The sequence below is a fragment of the Hemitrygon akajei genome, chromosome 1 (genome assembly GCF_048418815.1).
Source record: "Hemitrygon akajei chromosome 1, sHemAka1.3, whole genome shotgun sequence".
Taxonomy (NCBI): Eukaryota; Metazoa; Chordata; class Chondrichthyes; order Myliobatiformes; family Dasyatidae; genus Hemitrygon; species Hemitrygon akajei.
In genome coordinates this window covers 119,051,613-119,074,591 of record NC_133124.1, presented here as the reverse complement: position 1 = coordinate 119,074,591, position 22,979 = coordinate 119,051,613, and the positions used below count along the sequence as shown (strand labels likewise).

Genomic DNA, 22,979 nt, shown 5'->3' with positions numbered 1-22,979 from the left:
TTGCACGATTTTTAATCTATTCAATATATGTACATTGTAATTGATTTACTTATTTATTTATTTTTATTATTTTATTTTGTTTTTTTCTTCTATATCAGGTATTGCATTGAACTGCTGCTGCTACGTTAACAAATTTCACGGCACATGCTGGTGATTATAAACCTGATTCTGAATAATAAAATTAACTTCTATTCATGCTGTAAAGCTGTAAGAATAAGCATTCAAACCAGAAAACACAGATAACCTCCAAATCATTTTTGATTTATCCTTGAATATTCTAATTTACAATGTTTAGTTTTTAGCATTACAGTATTTAAAGGTTTTACTTTATTTAGTCCTTTTAATTACATTTTTAAAATTTTAGCAGTATGTTTTTTCAATTATTTAGATCTATTTGAGTAACTTTATTTCTAATCGTCTTTTAAAATGTTAAAGTATCAAATGCATTTTAATTATTTTATATTTTAATACTTTTAATCTATTTGAATAGTTATTTTTAACTTCAAAAGTTTTAATTAAAACAATAGAATATTTTAACTAATTATATTTCATAAGAGACAATTTAAATATTTAAATGACTTTGACAGCTGGCAGGATGTCTACGTCCACTGGGGCAAAAGCTCTGATATATTTTCTGAGGCCTGTTCACCACCACGCTGCAGGAAGCCTCATGGATGGTGAGAGAATGGGTGCAGGAGAGGGTGGGGAGGGGGCGGAGCTTTGCAGATCAGCTCGTTCATCCCTCCACATCTGGAAAAAGTGCAGTCTTCAGCAGGAGGGAATCCAGGCAACAGGCTGGGTCCATGGAGATCTGGCTCATTATTCCAGCAGATGTTTAACTTTTTCCAGCTGCCACTAATGTGACTGATGGCTCAAACATTCATGAAATGATATTTTGGGAACTAATCTCACTTCAAACGCTGCAATGAACAGATGCTGAAATTGGTATGTGCTCTAAAATATGCAATATATATTACGGTTAAAATGTGAAATTAATGCCAGTCCCTATCCCAGAGGTGTGACAGGGCATTCATGGAAGGCTCTGATGACCCAGAACTACCACTGGATATAAGCTGTGTGTGGGTGACTTCAAATCTAGCCCAAGGATTAAAAGTACCTCAACATCATGAGGAAACCCTGGCTTCCTGTAATTCATGTCATAGATTCATGACCTTGACCTATCAAGTCCATGCCAATCTTTTTGCTCAATGATACTCATTCCATTTTCCAACATTGAAACAGTATTCTTCCAAGCCTTGCCGAATTAAGTGTCTGCCCAAACATCTTTCAAAAATAGTAATTGTATCTGATTCCATCACCTTCCTCTGGTAACATGTTCCAGAGATCAACCGCTCTCTGTGTAAAAAGAAACCTTTAAAATTTATTCTACATAAAACCTATGTCCTCTTGTTTCTGAGAAACATGAGAAAGTCACATGGGAAGGAGGTTTTGACCATCTACCTCTCATAACCGTAGTCCTTTGAAGCCCCTTGAACTTCTCAGATACTTTTAAATATAGCCACTTAATTTTGTATTTAAATAAAACTGGCAATTCTGATCTGTGGTTCTGAAGTGGTTAAGTTTTCACGAGTGAGAGAGGTGTTTTGTGCACACGTACAGCAATGTACATGCACAGAATTCCCCTGACCATTCATGTCAATGTTTGTAAACAGGGCAGAGTCTGTCTGAAATCCATACTGCAATGGTCTGAGACTAAACCTAGCAGTGGTTGACCAAAAGCTTCAGAACTTCAGAGAAGTCTTTGCATAAACATGCTTTTTTTCATCTCCACCCACTATAATCACAAACTGTTGTTAAAGTCATTAAGTTTTGATTTCCTCTTAGCACAACTATTGCAAGCATCTATATAACTCGGGCAATCTATCTCCCAGAAAGCGAAAACTATTCAGAGGACCTTCACAAATCAGAGTGTCCTCAGCATTACCACAATCCTCATTTCAAATCTAAATATTTTAGGAATTTGAATTTTCAACACTGTCCACCATAAGCTACAAATTCTTTGCAATCATGAGGAAACCCTGGCTTCCTGTGATTCATGCTGTTAATTTACTATTTTTAAAATTTGGAATCAATTACAAAGGCCTGTTTGTTCCAATGCAACTCAGTATTCAAAACAGCTTTTTTTATTATAATGTTTTATTCTGTGGGAATAGGCATTTCTGGATACTTGTTACAAAAAAACGATGATCAACGGTGGATTTGCCATAAAATATGGAAAACACCCCTGTGTTGGTTCAAACGTTCTCTTAAGGGTGTATTAAAACTAGAATGTTGCAGGAATGATATTCACTGTACATTAAGCAACCAGTTTTCAACAAGGTACAAAGAGGATGTATTAATGTTGTGCTGTGCAATAAATTTTCTACTCCACTGCTGACTAGGCAAAATACCACAAGGCTTCCTGTTTAGGAGCTCTCCAAGATATTGCTGTCAACCTTCAGTCTGTAAAATGATCTTAACGATTCTCTGTTGGAAACTTAGGCTGTGTTTTAACAAGAACAAAATGAGCACTGCCTATCAGACTAGACTCTGATCCAGAACAAGAAGCTGTTCATGGCTGAATGATGCACCTTCTCAGGTCTTGGGCCTTATGTTGAGGGACACTGGAGCTCAATGGAGCCACTGTGAAGATTGTACGGGGTTGGGCCATAGTTTGTGTCCTTACTTTAGGTCCACAGCCTTCTAGTGTAGGTTCACAGAACCACAGAAACACATAACACTTAAAGGAGACACTAGGCCCATTTCATTCACTCTAGCCAAAGAATAAATTTAATTAGACTAACCCAATTCCCCTGTCCTCAGCCCGGAGTTTTGTAGGTTATGACTCATCACCTGCCCACACTTTAATTGTGCTTAGGATTTCCACCACCACAAGAATTTCAGATGCTGAGAACCAAATTCCCATCAATCAAAGGATGGAAAATATCTGCTCTAATCTTTCTATAATTGTTTTAAAATATGCCTTTCACTTATTGACCAATAACATGCCAGTACTCCAAGTGAAGTACTCTTCAGCTTCCTCCTTAATATCTGAACATTATTCTGGGAATAACAGATGATATAAATTACCTTGAGATAATAGCTACTGATCCATTGCCAAACCTAACTCCCACTAATTGCAGGACAGTTAGATAAAGAAGGCAAGAGCCCTAAAGAAAATTTAAACTAAACTCTTGAAGGGAATTATGCTCAGGCAGTGCCTTTCCTGAATACCTTTATTTTATTTTTTGAAGGAGAAATGATTGGATTTTCAAAACAATTGGCCTCATTGGCAATTGGCCTCATTGTCGCTTATTTTGGTGATAGTTAAAATAAACGTACACTCTACTTGCTTCAAGGCATGAAACAGAGGAAAAGATCAGTTACCTGGTGTTCACAGATTATTTTCTGCCTGGAATTTGCTCAGGGAAGTGACGTGGACTAATTTCTAACGCCACTGCTCCATATTGGAACGAAGAGTGGTATTGGTTTCCAATTGCAGGTTTTGCAAGACATTACTTCCTACAAAGCGAAACCCAACGGCATGAATTGCAGCAATGCTTCATTGCCAGATGAGCTCAACACCTTCTATGGCCACTTCAAAAGGGAGGATATAACTACAGCTGTGAAGATCTCTGCAGCACCTGGTGACCCTGGGAACTCTGTCTCCAAGGCCAGTGTCAGGCTGACTTTAAGAAGGGTGAACCCCCATAAGGTGGCAGGCCCCGATGGAGTAACTGGTAAAGCTCTGAAAACTTGTGCCAAGTATTCAAGGACATTTTCAACCTCTTATTGTTACAGTCAGAATTTCCCACTTGCTTCAAAAAGGCAACAATTATACCAGTGCCTAAGAGGAGTCGTGTGAGCTGCCTTAATGACTATTTCCCAGTAGCACTCACATCTACGATAATGAAATGCTTTGAGAGGTTAGTCATGGCTAGACTGAACTCCTGCCTCAGCAAGGACCTGGACCCAGAGCAATTTGCCTATCGCCACAGTAGGTCGATAGCAGATGTAATCTCAATGGCTCTTCACATGGCTTTAGATCACTTCAATACAAACACCCACATCAGGATGTTATTCATTGACTATAGCTCAGCATTTAACACCATTATTCCCACAATCCTGATTAAGAAGCTACAGAACCTGGGCCTCTGTACTTCCCTCACAATTGGATCCTCGACTTCCTAACTGGAAGACCACCATCTATGTGGATTGGTGGTAACATCTCCTCCTCACTGATGATCAACACTGGCATACCTGAGGAGTGTGTGCTTAGCCCAATGGTCTACTCTCTCTATACCAATGACTGTGTGGCTAGCTATAACTCAAAAGCCATCTATAAATTTCCTGATGATACAACCATTGTTGGTAGAATCTCAGAAGGAGATGAGAGGGTGTAAAGGAACAAGATGTATCAGCTGGCTGACTGGTGTCACAGCTACAAATTTGCACTCATTGTCAGTAAGATGAAAGAGCTGAATGTGGACTTCAAGAAGGGTAAGACTAGAGAACATAAACCAATCCTCATAGAGGGACCAGAAGTGAAGAGGGTGAGCAATTTCAAGTTCCTGGGTGTCAAGATCTCTGAGGGTCTAACCTGGTCCCGACATACTGATGCAGCCATAAAGAAGGCAAGACAGTGGCTATATTTCATTAGGAGTTTGAAGAGATTTGGTTTGTCAACTAAAACACTTGAAAACTTCTAATAGAGATACTATGGAGAGCATTTTGCACAGGACAGTAAGAAGCTACAGGAAGTCGTAAAATTAGTCAGCTCCATCTTGGGTACTAGCCTCCATATGTTTCTTCAAGCAGCAGTGCCTCAGAAAGGCAACATCCATTCTTAAGGAGCCCCATCACCCAGGGCATGCCCTCTTCTCATTGTTACCATCAGGGAGGAGGTACAGAAGCCTTAAGGTACACACTCAGCAATTCAGGAACAGCTTCTTCCCCTCTGCCACATGATTCCTAAATGAACATTAAACCCATGAACACTACCTCACGTTTTTAAAAATATATACATTATTTCTGTTTTTGCACTAATTTTAATTTATTCTATATGTACATATAAATATATATATACACACACACGCTGCAAATTATTTACTTATTTATTTATTCTTTCTCTACTATCATGTATTGCATTGAACTGCTGCTGCTAAGTTAACAAATTTCAAGACACGTGCAAGAAATAATAAACCTGATTCTGAATTTGATAATGTTATTGTGCTACATCTGAGCAGATTCATACAAACCATTCAGCTCACCAAGTCCACACAGATCACCAAGCACTCATTCACATGGGTCCTGTACAAATCTTGATTTATTCTCCCCATATCCCCATCAAATCCCACGCCCTGCCCCCCAGATTCTACCACTCACCTGCATGCTAGGGACAATTTACTGATGTCAATTAATCTCCTTGACTCTAGGATATGGTTGGGGGCTGAGGGAGAGAAGGGGAAAGTGGAGCATGCTGAGGAAACCCATGTGGTCACCAGGAATACATGCAAACCCACACAAACAGAGGCAGTATCAAGTCAGTTAATACAGCATTTCATTAAAATTATACCAGAATAAGGGAATCATAATATTCTAATACAAAGGCAAACCCGTGACGCTTTGAATCATGGTGTTGAATAAAATTAACATAAGTGAAGAAAACAATTTATTATTTAATTGCTATTCCATGGCAATGTGGCTTTGTTGGTACTGGTGTGGTAATTAGTCAACAGAAAGCAGACAGTGCTGCCTGATTTGGTTCAACCAGTTGCCATGAATGCCTGGGAGCAAAATGGAGCTTAGTGACCATGTGGTGTACCTCCACTACCAAGACAGCAACTGAAAAGTTGCTGTAAGTTATGTTGGGAGAAGGAAACAAACCTGGACAGGCAAATTAACATGTCTTAATGTCAACCATCCAATTTTGTGAATAGATTGTCTGTTTCCTGCCCAATTTTAAGCTTTACACCAAAAAAAAAACAGTTGTCTAGCGCCGCTCCTTCTCAAAGTAGATCAGGAGACAAGGAGTTAGTTCACAGCTAAACCAACAGCCAGGAAGCATGCAAGTTACTGAAAGAAACAAGATAACAGAGTCTCAGGTCACAGTTTCTCAAACTTCCTTAATCTGCCAACTGAGCAATGGCAGTTTTATCATTGAGGGTCATAATACATAAAATAGTACCACACACACAATGCTGGAGGAACTCCGCAGGTCAAGCAGCATCTATGGAGAGGAATAAACAGTCGACGATTTGGGCCAAGACCCTTCAGGACATCAGTTTATGATGAGCATACTTTGTTTAATCATAATTCATAAGATCATGTACTTCCGTACCATTTTGTCAAAGCCAAACCAACATTTAAAAATTTTGACTATGTTATTGGATGAAGCAGATTTTTCCTGTATGGGTATTCATAAGACACTGCACAAGCCATCTGGAGAAAAATTTCCAGGCATATGGTACAAGCATAAGGGAACATAGATATCCAAAGAAGAAACAGTATTTAGGCACAGAGCAAAGGAAGGAAGAAGTGAGGTTAGCACTTGAGTCTTTGACTTTGGTACCAGCAGTGTACTTTGAAATCTACAGGGAATAGAGAATTGTAGAGGTTAGATAGGAGACAAACAGCATGGAGATGGACATGGCATACAGTATATGGACCCATGAGGAACTATATTTTGAGCAAAAATGAAGGAAAAGCAAGAGCAATGTATGAAGGGTTCAGACGCATAATTCTCTTCAAAGGCTTAATGTGAAGATTCTAGTTTCTGTCAAATTGGTAAGGACTGCAAGGCAGAGAGTTAAACATTGCTTAGACCATAATTTGATTGTTTTTTTTCAGTTCAGAATGTTCTACTGATATAGAAGAGTAAAACTGTCCTCATCTTAATGGTTATCCTTTCATCAGTAACACACAAAATGCTGGAGATAGCTGGTACGACAGCATCCATGGAGAGAAATGGACAGGCAATGTTTTAGGTCAAGATCCTTCATCTGGACTGACCTGAAATGTTTACCATCCATTTTGCTCCACAGATGTTGTCTGACCCATGGGGTTCACTCAGTATTTTGTAAGTTGCTACAGATCCCAACATCTGTAGTCTCTTGTGTCTCCATCTTTAGGTTAGTTTTTGGGTCATAGAACCTGAGGTCTGATGAGATGTTGAAACCTCAAAGTCAAATGTTAATAAGGAAGTCAGTCAAATCAAGGTATCTCTGCAGGATTTTTGAAAGAATTGCCAGTTAACCTCCTCTTCCCTCACCCTAATCCTTATCTCTCAAATACTCCCTTTCTAATTCCAGATTTATTCAGCTTCTGGTGCTCTTTCTGGCAGTGTTTTCCAATTGCAGCATTAAATAAACACTCATCCTAGTCGGTGATCTACAGCTGCACTCAAACTGCGGTTCTTTACGGCGATGGTTCCCACTCCTGGGGCTCTCCCTCTGGCTGCTTTTCAACATCCCAAAGATGCAGCCTGGAAGACTTGCGCTCCTCTGGGGCGAGGCCCTGCGGCCCAGTGTATAGGCCGATTCCATGCTGGAGCTTCCGGCTGTGGCGTCACAGGAGAAACAGAACATCTCAAACAGTGGATCAGCTGTCAGAAGCTCTGTACTCGAGCGATCACGCTCTCTCTTTCTTCCTCTCAATGGTGGGAGGAGAGTTTGCTGCTGATTCTTGAGTCCGAGAACTCAGAATAAAAGTGACACGGCAGACTTTAACATCGCAATCAGCAAGTTGTTTTGTTTTGTTGGTCTCCCCTCTCGCTGTGGGAAGGATGACACCTCTCTGTCTTTTTTTAGGGAGAGAGAGAGAGCTTGTAGCATGTCAAATTGTTGGAAGAACAATTAGTTTTTGTTGGATTGCAGATCATGATCTCTCTTTGGAGGCTTTGCTATTGCTTGCTTGGTGGGTGGTGGGTGCTGAGGCTTTCTGCTGAAGTGAGTGGGGCTGGGGGGGGGAAGGGTTGATACCTTGCTGCTGCCTGTGCTTGGGAGGGGGAGAGGGGGCTTTAGGATTCTAACATTCTACTGTCATTCATTCTTTGGGGTATTCTGCTTTTTGTGGATGTCTGCAAAGAGCAAGAATTCTCTGATATTAAATGGAGCCATTGAACTCGGAACTTAGAATACCTCTGTTAAATCCCTCCTAAACATCTCAGCTCCGAGAGTACAGCACCGGTCAGTTCAGTCTTTTGAAATAGCCAAACTCTATTCATCCTTGGGTATTATCCTGGCTGCTACTCTGCAAACTCTTCAAGAAGTAGCTTGCCCTTCCTGCAGCGTGGCATCCAGAATTAGACCCAACGTGCTCATTCTGATCTGTGGCATAGCAATTACTGGTTAACAGCAAAACTCCGATAACTCACGACCAAGCGTTCAAAAAACCAGATGGTTCAACATCTGACTCACCAGCTGAGATTTGCTGTGTCTCTCTTCCCACCCACTGGGGCCATGGTTCCTGCCCTTCCTTCCCACTTAATGGGTCTCCCGTTCCTCACCTCCCTTCTGATTCAGCAGAGCTCCAGATTCCATGCTGGGGCCCTGGTTCACAGAATATAAAACAGTACTTTATAGGAACAGGCCCTTCGGCCCAAACTATTTCTACTGAACACAATGCCAAATTAAACTATAATCCTTATCAGAATCAGGTTTATTATCACCGGCATGTGACGTGAAATTTGTTAACTTAGCAGCAGCAGTTCAATGCAATGCATAATGTAGCAGAGAGAGAGAGAGAAAAAAATAATACTAATAAAATAAAGCAGAATAATAAATAAACAAGTAAATCAATTACGTATATGGAATAGATTATTTAAAAATGTGCAAAAACAGAAATACTGTATATTAAAAAAAAGTGAGGTAGTGTCCAAAGCTTCAAAGTCCACTCAGGAATCGAACGGCAGAGGAGAAGAAGCTGTTCCTGAATCGCTGAGTGTGTGCCTTCAGCCTTCTGTACCTCCTACCTGATGGTAACAGTGAGAAAAGTGCATGCCCTGGGTGCTGGAGGTCTTTAATACTGGACGCTGCCTTTCTGAGACACCACTTCCTAAAGATGTCCTGGGTACTTTGTTCTATTACCTGCATATTTACATGCATTTCTAAAAACCTCTTAAAATCCACTGTCAAATCTGCTTCCACTAGCATCCCTGCAGCACGTTTCAGTCACCCATCACTCTCTATGTTAAAATTTTTGCCCACAAATCTTCCCCCTCTCACCTTAAAGCTATGCTCTCTAGTATTAGACATTTTAACCACGGGAGAAAGAATCTGGTTATTTAACCTAGCTTTACCTCTCATAATTATAAATACTTTTATCAGATATCCCATAAGCCTCTACCACTCCAGAGAGAAAACAAACTAAGTTTGTCCAGCCTTTCCTTACAGCTCCTACCCTGTAATTCAGGCAGCAACTTGGTTCCTGCTCCTGGGGCTCTAGTTCTGCTTCCTTCCAATTAGCAGGGATCTCAGCTTCTGCATTTTCTTCTACATTTGCTGGGACCTTGAATCCCTTGCTCTTTTCCAACTTTATGAGGTCACAGTTCACACTCTTCTTTCCCCCTCCTATAGCCCTGGTTCCTCCAGTCCCTTGAAACTGAGAAATTTGTAATACCCTGTAATATCTACAATAACTGATTTAAAAATATATTGGGGATAGAATAGGAATGATTTCCAAGAATCTGAAAAAGTCTGAAGTTTGATGCAGCAGCAATTGACGGGTTGGGGCACTATCAGGATCAAAGGTAATGGGGGCAGATCTCCTGACGTGATGAGATATGTAACTGGGTGGTATTAGTTGTTGGAGACCTGGACCAGTGGTTGGTATGAAGAGGTATTTGAGGACTGTTGGTATGAAGTGCAGGGTTGGAAGTCTGGAAAATCTGACAGTGTAGCACCACCAAAGTCCCAAGTGTTCTAGACTACAGTATGAAGACTGACAGTCTCACGGTCTGGACTGTTGTTGTTTTTTTTTTGCACATGTTCAAATTCTACTTGAGGAAAATTGAAATTCAAGTGAAATAAATGGAATTTAAAATAGAATTAGTAACCTCACTGCTTTTAAAATACTTTAGCTTTCCCCTTGAGTCAAGACCAATTGGGGTGGATGGTAAACACCACTGATTTTCCTATCGCACAGATGAACTAAACTGGCTGATATCATGCACTGAACAAAATTCCTCTAGCTGCACTTTCCTGGAAGAAAATTAGCCTGCTTTTAGACTGTGCACAGTAAGCCATGTGTCCTGACTAAACAATCAATTTGATGAATGAAGCATTGATGCCAAAATGGAAGATATGACTGTACATAAAGAATGGGTTACACTTGACTCCAGGAAGGACCAATATCCTTGAGGGTCAGTTTGCTAGAGCTGTTGGGGAGGGTTTAAACTATGTTGACAGGGGACTGGGAACTGCAGTGATAGGGCTGAGAATGGGACAGTTGGTACACAAGTTGATGCGGTGTGTAGTGAGACTGTGAGAAAGGACAGGCAGATAACAGGGCAAAATCGCAATCAGTGGGATAAGTTGAAGTGTAGCAGGGGGCCAAGATAAAAAAGGATGAGAAATGCACGGATGAAGGTGTTATATTTGAATGCATGCAGTATACAGATGATCTTTAGTGCAGTTAGAGTTTGGCAGGTATGATGTTGTGGGCATTATCGAGTCATGGCTGAAAGAAGATCATAGTTGGGAGATACACCTTCTATCAACAGGACAGACAGGTAGACAGAGCTGTTGGGCCAGCTCTGCTGGTAAAAATAATGAAATCAAATCCTTTTAAAAAGCTAACACAGGATTGGAAGACCTAGAACCCTTATGGGAAGAATTAAGAAACAGCAAGGGTAAAAATAAACCCCATTGGGTGTTATATACTCAGACAGTAGCCAGGATGTGGGTATAAATTTCAATGGGAAATAGAAAAGGCATTTAATAAGGGCTAGGCTATGATAGTTATGGTAGGTTTCAATATGTAAGTATATTGGGAAAATCAGGTTAGTGTTGGATCCCAAGAGGGGAGATTTCTAGAATGGCTGTGAGATGGGTTTTTAGAGCAGTTTGTGGTAAAGCCTACTACAGAAAAGGCAATTCTGAATTGGGTATTGTATAATGATTTGATTAGGGAGCTTAGGGTAAAGGAACCCTTAGGAGGCAGTTAGCATAATATGATAGCATTTACCCTGCAGTTGAGAGGGAGAAGATAAAATCAGATGTATCAGTATTACACTGGAGTTCAGGGAGTTACAGAGGCAAGAGTGAAGAGTGAGGAGCTGGCCAAAGTTGACTGGAAGGAGACACTAGCAGGGATGATAGCAGAACTGCAATGGCTGGAGTTTCAAGGGGCAGCTCAGAAGATGCAGAAGAGAAACATCCCAAAAATGAAAAGTATTCTAAAGGGAGGATGAGGCAACTGTGGCTGACAAGGGAAGCCAAAGACAATGTAAAAGCAAAAGAGAGGGCATATAATACAGCAAAAATTACTGGGAAGGGAAAGGATTGGGAAGCTTTTAAAAACCAACAGAAGGCAGCTAAAAAGGTCAAAGCAAGAAAAAAGATCAAATATGAAGATACGAAGATAAAAAGAACAAATAATATCAAAGAGGATATCAAAATACATTTTTTCAGATATTTAAGGTTTAAAAGAGTGTTAAGAGTGGATATTGGACTGCTGGAAATAACACTGGAGAGGAAGTAATGAGTGATAAAGAAATGACAGACAAACTTAAATAAGTATTTTGTGCCGATCTTCACTGTGGAAGACAGTAGCAGTAGTTCAAAGTTCAGTATGCCAGAAATACAGAAGTGGCAGGGGGCAGAACTGAGTGTAGTTGCTGTTACTAAGAAGAAGCTGCTTGAGAAGCTGAAAGGTCTGAAGGTACACAAGTCACCTGGACTAGATGGCCTACATCCCAAGGTTCTGAAAGAGGTAGCTGAAGAGACTGTGGAGGGATTAGTAATGATCTTTTGATCATTACTAGATCCTGCAATGAATCCACAGAACTGGAAAACTGCAAATGACACTGCACTCTTTAAGAAGGGAGGGAGACAGGATAAAGGAAATTATAGGACAATTAGTCTGACTTCAGTGGTTGGAAAGATGTTGGAGTTCATTATTGAGGATGGAATTTTGGGCTACTTGGAGGCACATCATAAAGTAGCCCAAATTCAACATGGCTTCCTGAAGGGGAAATCTTTCCTGACAAATCTGTTGGAATTCTTTGAGGAAATAACAGGTAGGATAGACAGAGGAGAGTCAGTGGATATTATTTACTTGGAATTTTCAGAAGGTTTTTGACAAGATGTTGCACATGAGGCTGCTTAACAAGTTAAGAGCCCAGGGTATTACACAAAAGATACTAACATGGATAGACTGGCAGGAGGCAAGGAGTCGGAATAAAGAGAGCCAGGTCTAGCAGGCTGCCAGTGACAAGTAGTGTTCCTCAGGGTTCAGTGCGGGGACCACTTCATTTCATGTTATATGTCAATGATTTGGATGATGGAATTGATTGCTTTGTGACCAAGTCTGCAGATGATAATAAGATAGGTGGAGGGACAGGTAGTTTTGAGTAAGCAGGGAGTCTGTAGAAGGACCTGGACAGATTGGGAGAATGGGCAAAGAAGTGGCAAATGGAATATAGTGTAGGGCAGAAGGAACAAAGACATGGACTATTTTCTAAATGCGGAGAAGATTAAAAAATCAGAGGTGTAAAGGTAATTAGGAGTCCATGCGCAGCATTTCCTAATAGTTAGCTTGCAAGTTGTGTCAGTTTTAAGTAAGTGCAATGCTAGCGTTCATTTCAGGAGGACTAGAATGAATATGACAGCAAGGATGTGATGCTGAGGCTTTATAAGGCACTGGTCAGACTACACTTGGAGAATTGTGAGCAGTTTTGGCCCCCTTATCTAAGATGAGATGTACTGGCAATGGAGAGGGTCCAGAGGAGGTTCACGACAATGATTCCGAGAATGAAAGGGTTAATATATGAGGTGCATTTGATAGTTCTAGGCATGTACTCACTGAGGTTTAAAAGAATGGGGGGGGGATCTCATTGAAACCTCTCGCATATTGAAAGGCCTAGAAAGAGTGATGTGGAGTGGCTGTTTCCTATAGAGGGTGGGTCTAGGACCAGAGGGCACAGCTTAGAATAGAGCAACTTCCATTTGGAACACAGATGAGGAGGAACTTCTTTAGCTAGAGGATAGTGTATCTGTGAAATTCATTATCACAGATGGCCATGGAGGCCAAGTCACTTGGTATATTTAAAGCAGAGATTGATTGGTTCTTGATTATCAGGGTGTCAAACGTTACTGTGAGAAAGCAGGAGAATAGAGTAGAAAGGGTAATAAGTCAGTCATGATGGAATAACAGAGCTGATTGGATGGACTGAATGGCCTAATTCTGCTCCTCTATCTAATGGTCTTTAATGCATCAATTAAGGAAGAATGTTGAGGCCTAATAATTATTTTTCAGGGATTGGCCTTATTCAATCAGACTCCATTTTAACAATGAAATTAATCAATTTTATGAAGTTTTAAAGTTATTTATAATTCTCACAGATTAGGGAAAGTTCCCCTAGCAAGTACATGACAATTTAAAATGATCGCTAAATCAGTCAGGGCACCATGAAGAGATTTTTATTTTTATTATCCAAAAGGTTGTCAAAGCCCAGAATGTTTTACCACAAGGGCGGTTGTGGCAGAAACCATTGCATTCTTTATGGGAAAAAAATGGATAAATATTTGAAGCATAAGATTCGTGACAGGGATTTTATTTTGGACAGCTCTTGCGAAGTCTGCATTGTCACAGGAGAAGCAGTTTCATTCTTTGCTCCCTTCAAAGATGCAATTCATTTCAAGTTTGTGTATTCCCATTAAAGTTCAAATAACACTTTCCTTCTAGAAAAGGGAAACTTAATTAAGAAGTTTACAATTTTTTCCTTGAAAAAAGCATGCCTTGCTGGCCAAGATGTGAGTAACACTTAAAACATTTTTCCACTATTGACCCAATGGAAACTCAAACGTATATTTTGTTCACTCTGACACTGTGCCCATTCCAAGGTGCCTGGGTGGACATTTCTCACTTTTGGAATTAGAAACAACATTTCTAATGGAGTAACAGCTACTTATTTTTGATGCATCGGTAATTGATTCTATGTGTCATGTGAGCTTATTTTACAATCACTTGAAGCCAAAAGATCACCAGTGATTGTTTTTACCTGGTGCAGGAACGTCAACAGTTAGCTATTGAGCAGCTTAAGTCCTGGTGAGAGAGCTGATCTTTAATCAAGTCTTCCATTCTTTCTGAATCTGAATTATAGTGGGATCTATAAAGCCCGTGTGACTCCCTCCCACCCTACCTTATTAAATAAAGCTTACACTCTGGGTGTTGACATTATAGTACTCAATTTCCATCAATAAGAACATGTACTGCTGATTTATTTTGCCACACAAAGCCAGACCACTGCTTCATTTTCTAACAGAACTCTCCTAACCTCCTTGGCAGAACTGCAACAGAATCCTCTGAAGAAATAAAAACTGTAGGCTGTGTACATGGACATTGGGATCCATGTAGAAAGCAATCCAGGAGAGCAGGTTAAAATAAGAACATGTCGACTCCCTGTGGCTTTAAAATGGCTTTCCTTTTTTTTTGCAGGGAACCCTTTACTGCTAAATACAGCCACATTTATGAGCAACAACTTAGTTGAAATTCAGTTTCTAGATAAAAATTGCCTGCAATGTCACTTCCCCACAAGCAAACAGAGTCTGCTGCCAATCCACCAGCCTAGCTCCTGTAAACATTATGGCTTGCGAATTTAGGCATAAGAGATTCTGCAGATACAGGGAATCTTGAGCAATACACACAAAAGGCACTGGAGGAACTCTGCAGCTCACGCAGCATCTGAGGAGGGAAATGAGCGGTCGACATTATGGACCATGACCTGCAAAGTCAACTCTTCATTTATCTCCATAGATGCCTTTTGACCTGCTGAGTTCCTCCAGCATTTTGTGTGTGCGGCTTGTGAATTTATTGGTATCAGTTATCAACCCATCCCATGATTATTCCAAAGAACAATTAGGAGTCTGTACGTACTGTTTCTTAGAAACAACATACAAAAGCGATTCGTTTAAAAATTAAGGTTATTTCAAGTTCATGTGTTAGTGGTATTACACTAAGACACAAAGGCCTTTGTTGATCACAACCAAGCAAATCCTATCCTGCAAATTTTAGTTTGAATAAAAACTCTCAAGCTGAGAGGTGGGGTGCAGTGGGTTGGGGGGCGGTAACCAAACTCCTGGGGGGCTTGTGCAGTGGTTGACAGAGGGGAGGATTGAGACTGGTTTCAGATCAGAGAAGGAGAAGGACTGTGGCTGCTACCTTGGATTGGAAAGTGCTGGGGTGGTAGAACGTTTGATGCAAGAAGGCTTATGATCCTGGAAGGGGGAAAGGGAGCCACAGAGTCAACATTGGCCAGTGATACGGGAGGATAACTTTGGACTGCAGCTAATCATGTTAAGGTGAGAGTGGATGGCGAATGGGGGAATGCCAGATCAACCCACTCCAAACCCCCATATAATCCTCCAAAAGGAAGCAGTAGGCAGAGGCTGACTTCATCATGTGGGCTTCTAATATGCAGAAGTTCCTCACACCCTGTATGTCAGATTAAATTTCAGGAAGGAGATGAACTGACAAGGAAATTTTCACCATTGTATTTCACTCCATAAAATACTGCCTTTGAATTGGTAGCAGAAAAGAGAAAAGTAATGTGCAATTGTTTCTCTGGGCTGTAATGTCTTTAGGCTGGTGGACAAGGAGCAGTGTTTGTGCTCATGGGCAAGTGACATTACATGTGACATAAATTGGTAAATTTGTATATTGTTTTCAGACATACTGAGATACAGCAGAAAGCTTGTCCTGCGTGCTATCTATGCTGATCAATTCATTACAACGGCACATTGAGGTAGCACAACGTAAATCCATAACAAAGTGCAGAATAAAGTACAGAGATAATGCCATGCTGGTTGACAGGAAGGTGCAAGGTCACAGCAAGAGAGATTGAGAGCCAAGAGTCCATCTTATCATATCCATCTCAACCAGTGTCCCTGACCGCTACAACTGCGAGAAGTGCTTCCAGCTGCAGCTTCTAACAAACCACGTTAAGGAGTTGGAGCTGGAACTGGATGAACTCCGGATTATTTGGGAGGCTTGAGGGGTGATAGATAAAACATATAGAGAGGAAGTTACCCCCAAGGTGCAGAATGCAGGAAACTGGGTAACAGTTAGGAAGGGGAAAGGGGTTAAGGAACCAGTGCAGAGTACCTCTGTGGCCATCCCCCTCAACAACAAGTATATCACTTTGGGTATACTCTGGGTACTGTTCATACCAGAGGAAAACCACAGACTTGGGTTTATAGACTTGGGTGTCCTTGTGCAGGATTCCCTAAAGGTTAATTTGCAGGTTGAGTCTATGGTGAGGAAGGCAAATGCAATGTTAGTATTCATTTCAAGAGGACTAGAACATAAAAGCACAGATTTAATATTAAAACTTTATAAAGGTCTCACTTGGAGTATGGTAACATGTTTGGGCCCCTTAGAAAGGATGAGCTGAAACTGGAGAGCAATCAAAGGAGGTTCATGAAAATGATTCCCTATGAATCATGGCTTGTCGTATGATGAGTGTTTGATGGCTCTGGGCCTGTGTTCACTAGAATTCAGAAGAATGAGGGGTGATTTCATTGAAACCTATCAAATGGTGAAAAGGCTTGATAGAGTGGATAAGGAGAGGATGCTTCCTATGGCGGGAGAGTCAAAGACCAGAGGACACAGCCTCAGAATAGAGGGGTCTCCTTTTAGAATGGAGATGAAGAGGAATTTCTTTAGTCATAAAGTGGTGAATCTGTGGAATTCTTGCCACAGGCAGTTGTAGAGCCCAAGTCTTTATGTATATTTAGGCAGAGGTTGATAGATTCTTGATTCTTGAATGAAAGGATATGGGGAGAAGGCAAGAAGATTGGAGCTAAGAGGAAAATTGGATCAGCCTTGATGAAATGGCAGAGCAGACACAATGGCCTAAGTCTGTTCCTGTATCTTATGATCTTATATACAATAATCTTATAACAGAGGATAGAAACTCTTCTTGAGCCCTGTGGTACATTCTTTCAGGCTTTTTCTTATCTTCTATCTGATAAGAGGGGGGAAATTAGAGAACATCCAGGGTGGGTGGGATCTTTGATTACGTTGGCTACTTTACTGAAGCCATAAGAAGTGTAGACTGACTCCATGGAGGGGAGGCTGGTTTTTGAAATGTGCTGAGCTGCAGTTTCTTGTGGTCGTGAGGAGAGCAGCAAGGATGCTCCCTATGGTGACTGATATCTGGAATTAGGATTGCACCTAATGTTGGTGCTCTAATACAGCTTATTTAGCACTAACGGTTTCCTTAGAAATGAAATACAAAGTTTTCAAAAACAGCCTGAAATGTTGGGGTGGATTGCATCCAGAAACAAAGTATAAAACAGGACCTCTGGAAATCCCATTAGACCCTACTAAACTGCATGCATCTCCTGACACCTCTGGAATAACTACTGAAGAAGAGCATCAACGCAGTCCCCATGGCTGCCATGGAAGAGACTGTGGTTGCCTATTCAGGGGACGAGTCTATTCTGCAACTATGCAATTGAATTGTGAGTCAGTCCTGGTCAACAAGGCACTGCAATAGGAAGGGCTGATGCACTGTGCAGGGTTGAGAAGCAGCCAGAAGATCTGCCAGTTGCACCACGTGAAGAGGCTCCAATAGTCTCCTCCAAGAGTAAAAAAACAGCATACGAGGAAGCAATGCAGAAAGAAATTGTATGCTCTCCAGGAAGTTTCAGGAAGTCTTTACACCTCTAGAATGGAAGTCTTCACCAAAATGTGTTTTATGCACGAGTCTGTGATCAGGGAGTGTTTCCATACTTCAAAAAATGCAGAGATATAAAGAGATCACAGATTTGTTCATGTGTGTTATAAGCAGGGCAGGTGTGCAGGATTATTGCTTGTCATCCATTTGATCACTAGCATACCGTGCTGCTGTTGAGGATTATGTTGTGAAGTGGGTCACTGTTTACATTGGGGTACATTATTTTACAGGCTTAGTAGCAGAAGGTCTCCTCATTTCTGGTGCTCTCCGTGATCTGCTTGAAGTCCCTCAAGCATCAAGTCTCCTATCTGTCCTGTCTGCAGCTACAGTTGGCAGTTTGTGGATGACTGTAGTCAACAAGATCTCAACTTTTAAGTGACCTATGGCATTGTGAAGTCACATAACACAGGAACAGGCACTTTGCTTCACCGTATCCATGCTGACTGTCAGGTACCTATTGATACAAAATGACAAAACATACAACAGTCTGCACAAGGATAGATCATTTAACCCATAATGTTGTGCCAAACTAATTATACCTGATCCCTCCTGTGAACATAGTCGATGCTCCCCAATCTCTGCACATTCATGTGTCTAAGAGCCTCTTAAATACCTTTGTTGTACTTGTCTCCATCAGAACCCCTAGTGGTCCATTCCAGGCACCCACCACTTTGTGTGTAAAAACTTGCACCACATGTCATCTTGTCACCTTTAATGCATTCCTTTCTGCATTAGATATTTTGACCCTGGGAAAATGATACCGACTGCCCAACTACCTACAATATCAATGCCTATCACAATTGTCTAAAGTTCTATCCGATCTCCCCTCAGTCTCCGCTCCTCCACAGAAAACAACCCTAGTTTGTCCAACCTCTAAATTGATGATGTACATGGTTCTCTTGATAGCTTTATTCAGCTGCTGTGGTTCAAAACTGTACTGCCTTGAGGTGTCTCCATTCCATCCCGTCAGATGCTTCATAGCAACTTCATGGCAACTACTCTGCCCAGATTACGAGAAACTGCAGGGAGCTTTGGGCAATAGCTCAACACATCAAAAGAACTGCGCCCCCCCCCGCCCCGTCCATGAACTCCGACTACGTTTCTCACTGCCTCGATAAAATAACACAACAAAGCCCACACCAACCCCAGAAATTCTCTGTTCTCTCTCCCCTTTCCATTGGGCAGAAGGTACAGAAGCACGTACCATCAGGCTCAAGGACAATATATGTCCTGCCGTTATAAGACAATTGAATGGTCGTCTTGTACAATATGATGGACTCTTAACTTCACAATTACCCTGTTTGCACTGCACCTTCTCTGTAATTGTAACACGTTATCCTGCATTCTGTTAGTTTCCCCTGTACTCCTCAATGCACTGATGTAATGAAATGCCCTAAATGAACAGACTTTTTCATTGAACCACGATACATACGACAATCACCAATTTACAAAATACACTGCCTGGGTGATCAAAGCAGCAATGAGAAGTAAACAGAGAAACATGGCAGGTTTGTGTGGTCAAGTGAAGGTGAGGCGTTTGAAGGCCAAGATGATACTGAGCATTGACTTGCACAGAAAGAACAGACCATTGTGAGATTGAAGTCTTTGCACTGAACGGCACACAACTTTGCAGTGACAGACTGGGGAAGTCTGAGACTCCTGAACACTTTGTCCAACAGAGAGGTCTTAGGAGCAACTAACTCAGTGGGTTAAGCAGCATCAATTGTTCCTATCCTCACATAAATGCTATGGGTGGAATCCTGCATCAGGTTTGGGAGATTGTGGTATCTCTAAGTCCTCTGGGAGAAGGCTCTTCACTGTCCTTGCCTCCTGCTCACAGTCCCTGATGTAACGATGATTTCAGTACAGTACAGTTGACAGGGGTGTCAGTTAAAATCAGACCTAAATCTACTTGGCATGCGGGGCAGCATGGCAGCATAGTGGTTAGCACAATGCTTTGCAGTACAGTTGATCTGGGTTCAATTCCTGCTGCTGCCTGTAAAGAGCTTGGCCATTCTTCCCATGACTGTGTGGGTTTCCTCCAATTGGTCTGGTTTCCTCCCACAGTTCAAAGACGTACAGGTTGCTAGATTAATTAGGCATTGTAAGTTCTCCCGTGATTACGCTAGGATTAAATCGGGGGATTGTTGGGCGATGTGGCTCGAAGGGTCAGAAGGGGCCTATTCTGTGCTATATTTCAATAGGTAGATAGGTAGACTAGAAGAGAAGAGAACAGAATACCGTACACCTTAGAAACTGGGCTTTCACTCCATGATGTCTGTGCTGACCATAATGTTAAATTAAAATAATCTCACCTGCCTGCACATTGTCTAAATCCCTTCATTCCCTGCTTGTTCATGTGTTATCTATTTGCCTCTTAAATACTGCTGTTAGATTTGATTTTAGCATCTCCCATGGCAGCGTGTTCAGTATGCCTACCATACTCAATGTACAAAAAAACTTGCCTCACAAATCTCTTTTACATTTCCTTCCTGTCACCTTAAATCTATGTCCTCTAATATTTTACATTTCCACACTGGAAAAAAGGGAGACTATTTACCTGAACTATGCCTCTCACATCTTTACAAACTTAACCTTAGCCACAGATGCTCTAGACAGAACAATTTAAGTTTGTACAAACTCTCCTTGTACAAAATACACTCTAATCCAGGCAACATCCTGGTGAGGCTCTTCTACACCTTCCCCAAAGCCTCCACATCCTTCCTGCGCAGAGCAGAACTGCACAGAATTCTCAAAATGTGGCCTAACCATAGTTGTATGCAGCTGCAACGTGATTGCCAGCTTTTGTACTTAATGCCCTGACCACACTGTAGATCATCCTCAGCAGTAGCACAATCTGTGGACTTTGCAAGCTGCTTGATGTCCAGGTCACATCTCTTCTGCTCAACGATGTTCTTTTAAATGGTCGATAAAGCAATTGGAATCATGGACTGTGAAGTCACGTTACTGCTTTGTTGCTTGGGGTTTATGCCTTTCTTTCTTCCATGGCAATGAAATGTGATTGCAAAGGGTAGGAAGTTGGCCATTTCCTATCATAAATGACAGTTGACATGCAATGCTTTTTTTAATATGTGGTGGGAATATGGCAGTAGTATATGAAAGTAAACAATACATCCCTTTACATTTCTCCATCACCTTCTACATAATAACTCGATCCATTAGAAAACAATGTGAACTTTTTATGAAGTGCAAAAATTAATTTTTTTTCCATTCTATAACTGAATGCGGTTTATCAAAGAGTTTGATGAGCTAAACATAGACATGTCTACTTCCAAGCAAGAACATAACTGTAAGATAACCATTGATCTTCACAGGAAATATCTTCACCCATTGAGAGGTGAGATTGCCAATGAATTGAAACAAATGTCATCAATACACTGAAGGTCAACTTAGCTATGAGCTGGAGGAAGAAGTCTAGAAGGAGATGATGATAGACAGAAATGAAGTTGTGTGGGAAGAGTTCCTCATTGAGTGTAAACTCTGAAAGGCCTAGTTTGGCTGATTGCTTTGTTTTGGTACAGTAAATTCCATTCAACAAGTCAGGTAAATTCTATATAATATAAAAGTACATGTGACTCATCTGAGTTTGACACCAATGTGGTACCAAAACTATTTTAGAATGAGCTTTAGCCTTCTCAGCCTGCTGAGCATTGTTTAAAATGCAGCTAATTTAAATGTTTAGAGTGAGTCCACTCTAAACCATCCACTCTCCACTCTCTCGAAATATTTACATCTCAAATAAGAGTGAGACACATGTGCACAGTAACATGTAATGTTTTTTCTATATATATTGATGACAACAGATCAAATATCTTTTGATTTATATCTGATTTTTCTTTGTGATCTAGTACAAAATAGCTCATGAACATCTGATAGGCACTGGGCTCAGCAAATTTCTAACAATGTATTAATATTGCTTTATTATTGTCATCGGCTCTGTGATACAGTGAAATGTTTTTGTTTTGCACACCATTCAGTCAGATCATGCAAAACATAATTACATTAAGGGAGTAAGGTAACAGAATGCAGTATACAGTCAGTGGCCACTTTATTAGGTACAGATGTACAACTGCTCATTAATGCAACTATCTAATCGGGCAATCATGTGGCAGCAACACAATGCATAAAAGCATGCAGACATGATCAAGAGGTTCAGTTGTTTTTCAGACCAAACATCAGAATGGGGAAGGAATGTGATCTGCATGATTTGACTGAGGTGATGCGGGTGCCAGAAGGGATGGTTTGGTTATCTGAGAAATTGCTGATCTCCTGGGGTTTTCACGCATGGCAGACTCTAGGGAAAAGAATCCAGTAAGCAGCAGTTCTGTGGGTGAAAACACAGGACTTGTTAACGAGAGAGGTCAGAAGGCAATGGCCAGCCTGGATCAAGTTGACAAGAAGGTGACAGTAACTCAAATAACCACATGTTACAACAGTGGTGTGCAGCAGAGCACCTCTGAACACACATGTTGAACCTTGAAGTGGATGGGCTGAACAGCAGAAGTCCACACCAAATCCCACTCCTATGGCTACCTTTTTAGGTAGAGCAGCTATCTAATGAAATGACCTCTAAGTATATAATGTTGCAGGTACAGAAGTGTTGTGCAAGTAGAAAAATAAGGTGCAAGAGCCACAGCGAAACTGATCGGATTTTACAAGTTCACCTTTTAGAGTCTGATAACAATGAGATAGTAGTTGTCCTTGACTCTGGCAGTTCACGTGCTCGGGCTTTTGTACCTTTTGACCAACGTGAGAAGGGAGAAGAGAAAATGACTGGGTGAAAGGGGTCCTTGGTTACGTTGGCTACTTTCCCAAAGCAGTGGAAGGTATAGACAGAGCCAATGGAGAGAAAGGTGTTCTTTGTGACGAGCTGAACAGCATCAATGACTCTCTGCAAGTTACGTTTGTCTTGGGCAGGACAGTTGCCATACCAAACTGTGGTTTATTTGCACAAATTGTTAAGAGTCATTGGAGACATGCTGAATTTCCTTAGCCTTCTGAGGAAGTAGAAGTGTTGATGTGCTTTCTTGGCTGGACAGACAAAGAAAGAAGCTTGCAA

General features: G+C 41.1%; 1 protein-coding gene across 2 annotated transcripts in view; it reads right to left on the bottom strand.

Annotated features, from left to right (window-relative positions):
- nfatc1 (nuclear factor of activated T cells 1) overlaps positions 1-22,979 on the bottom strand; it is a 286,505-nt gene that overhangs the window by 117,703 nt on the left and 145,823 nt on the right. The window contains exon 9 of one of the 2 annotated variants that reach the window (XM_073050710.1): positions 21,814-22,244. The exons of the other annotated variant lie outside the window; for it this stretch is intronic. Coding sequence (XP_072906811.1) covers positions 22,096-22,244 — 149 coding nt within the window. The 3' untranslated portion in view covers positions 21,814-22,095. Of the gene's footprint in view, positions 1-21,813; positions 22,245-22,979 lie in introns of those variants that run through there. 2 annotated transcript variants of the gene reach the window in all.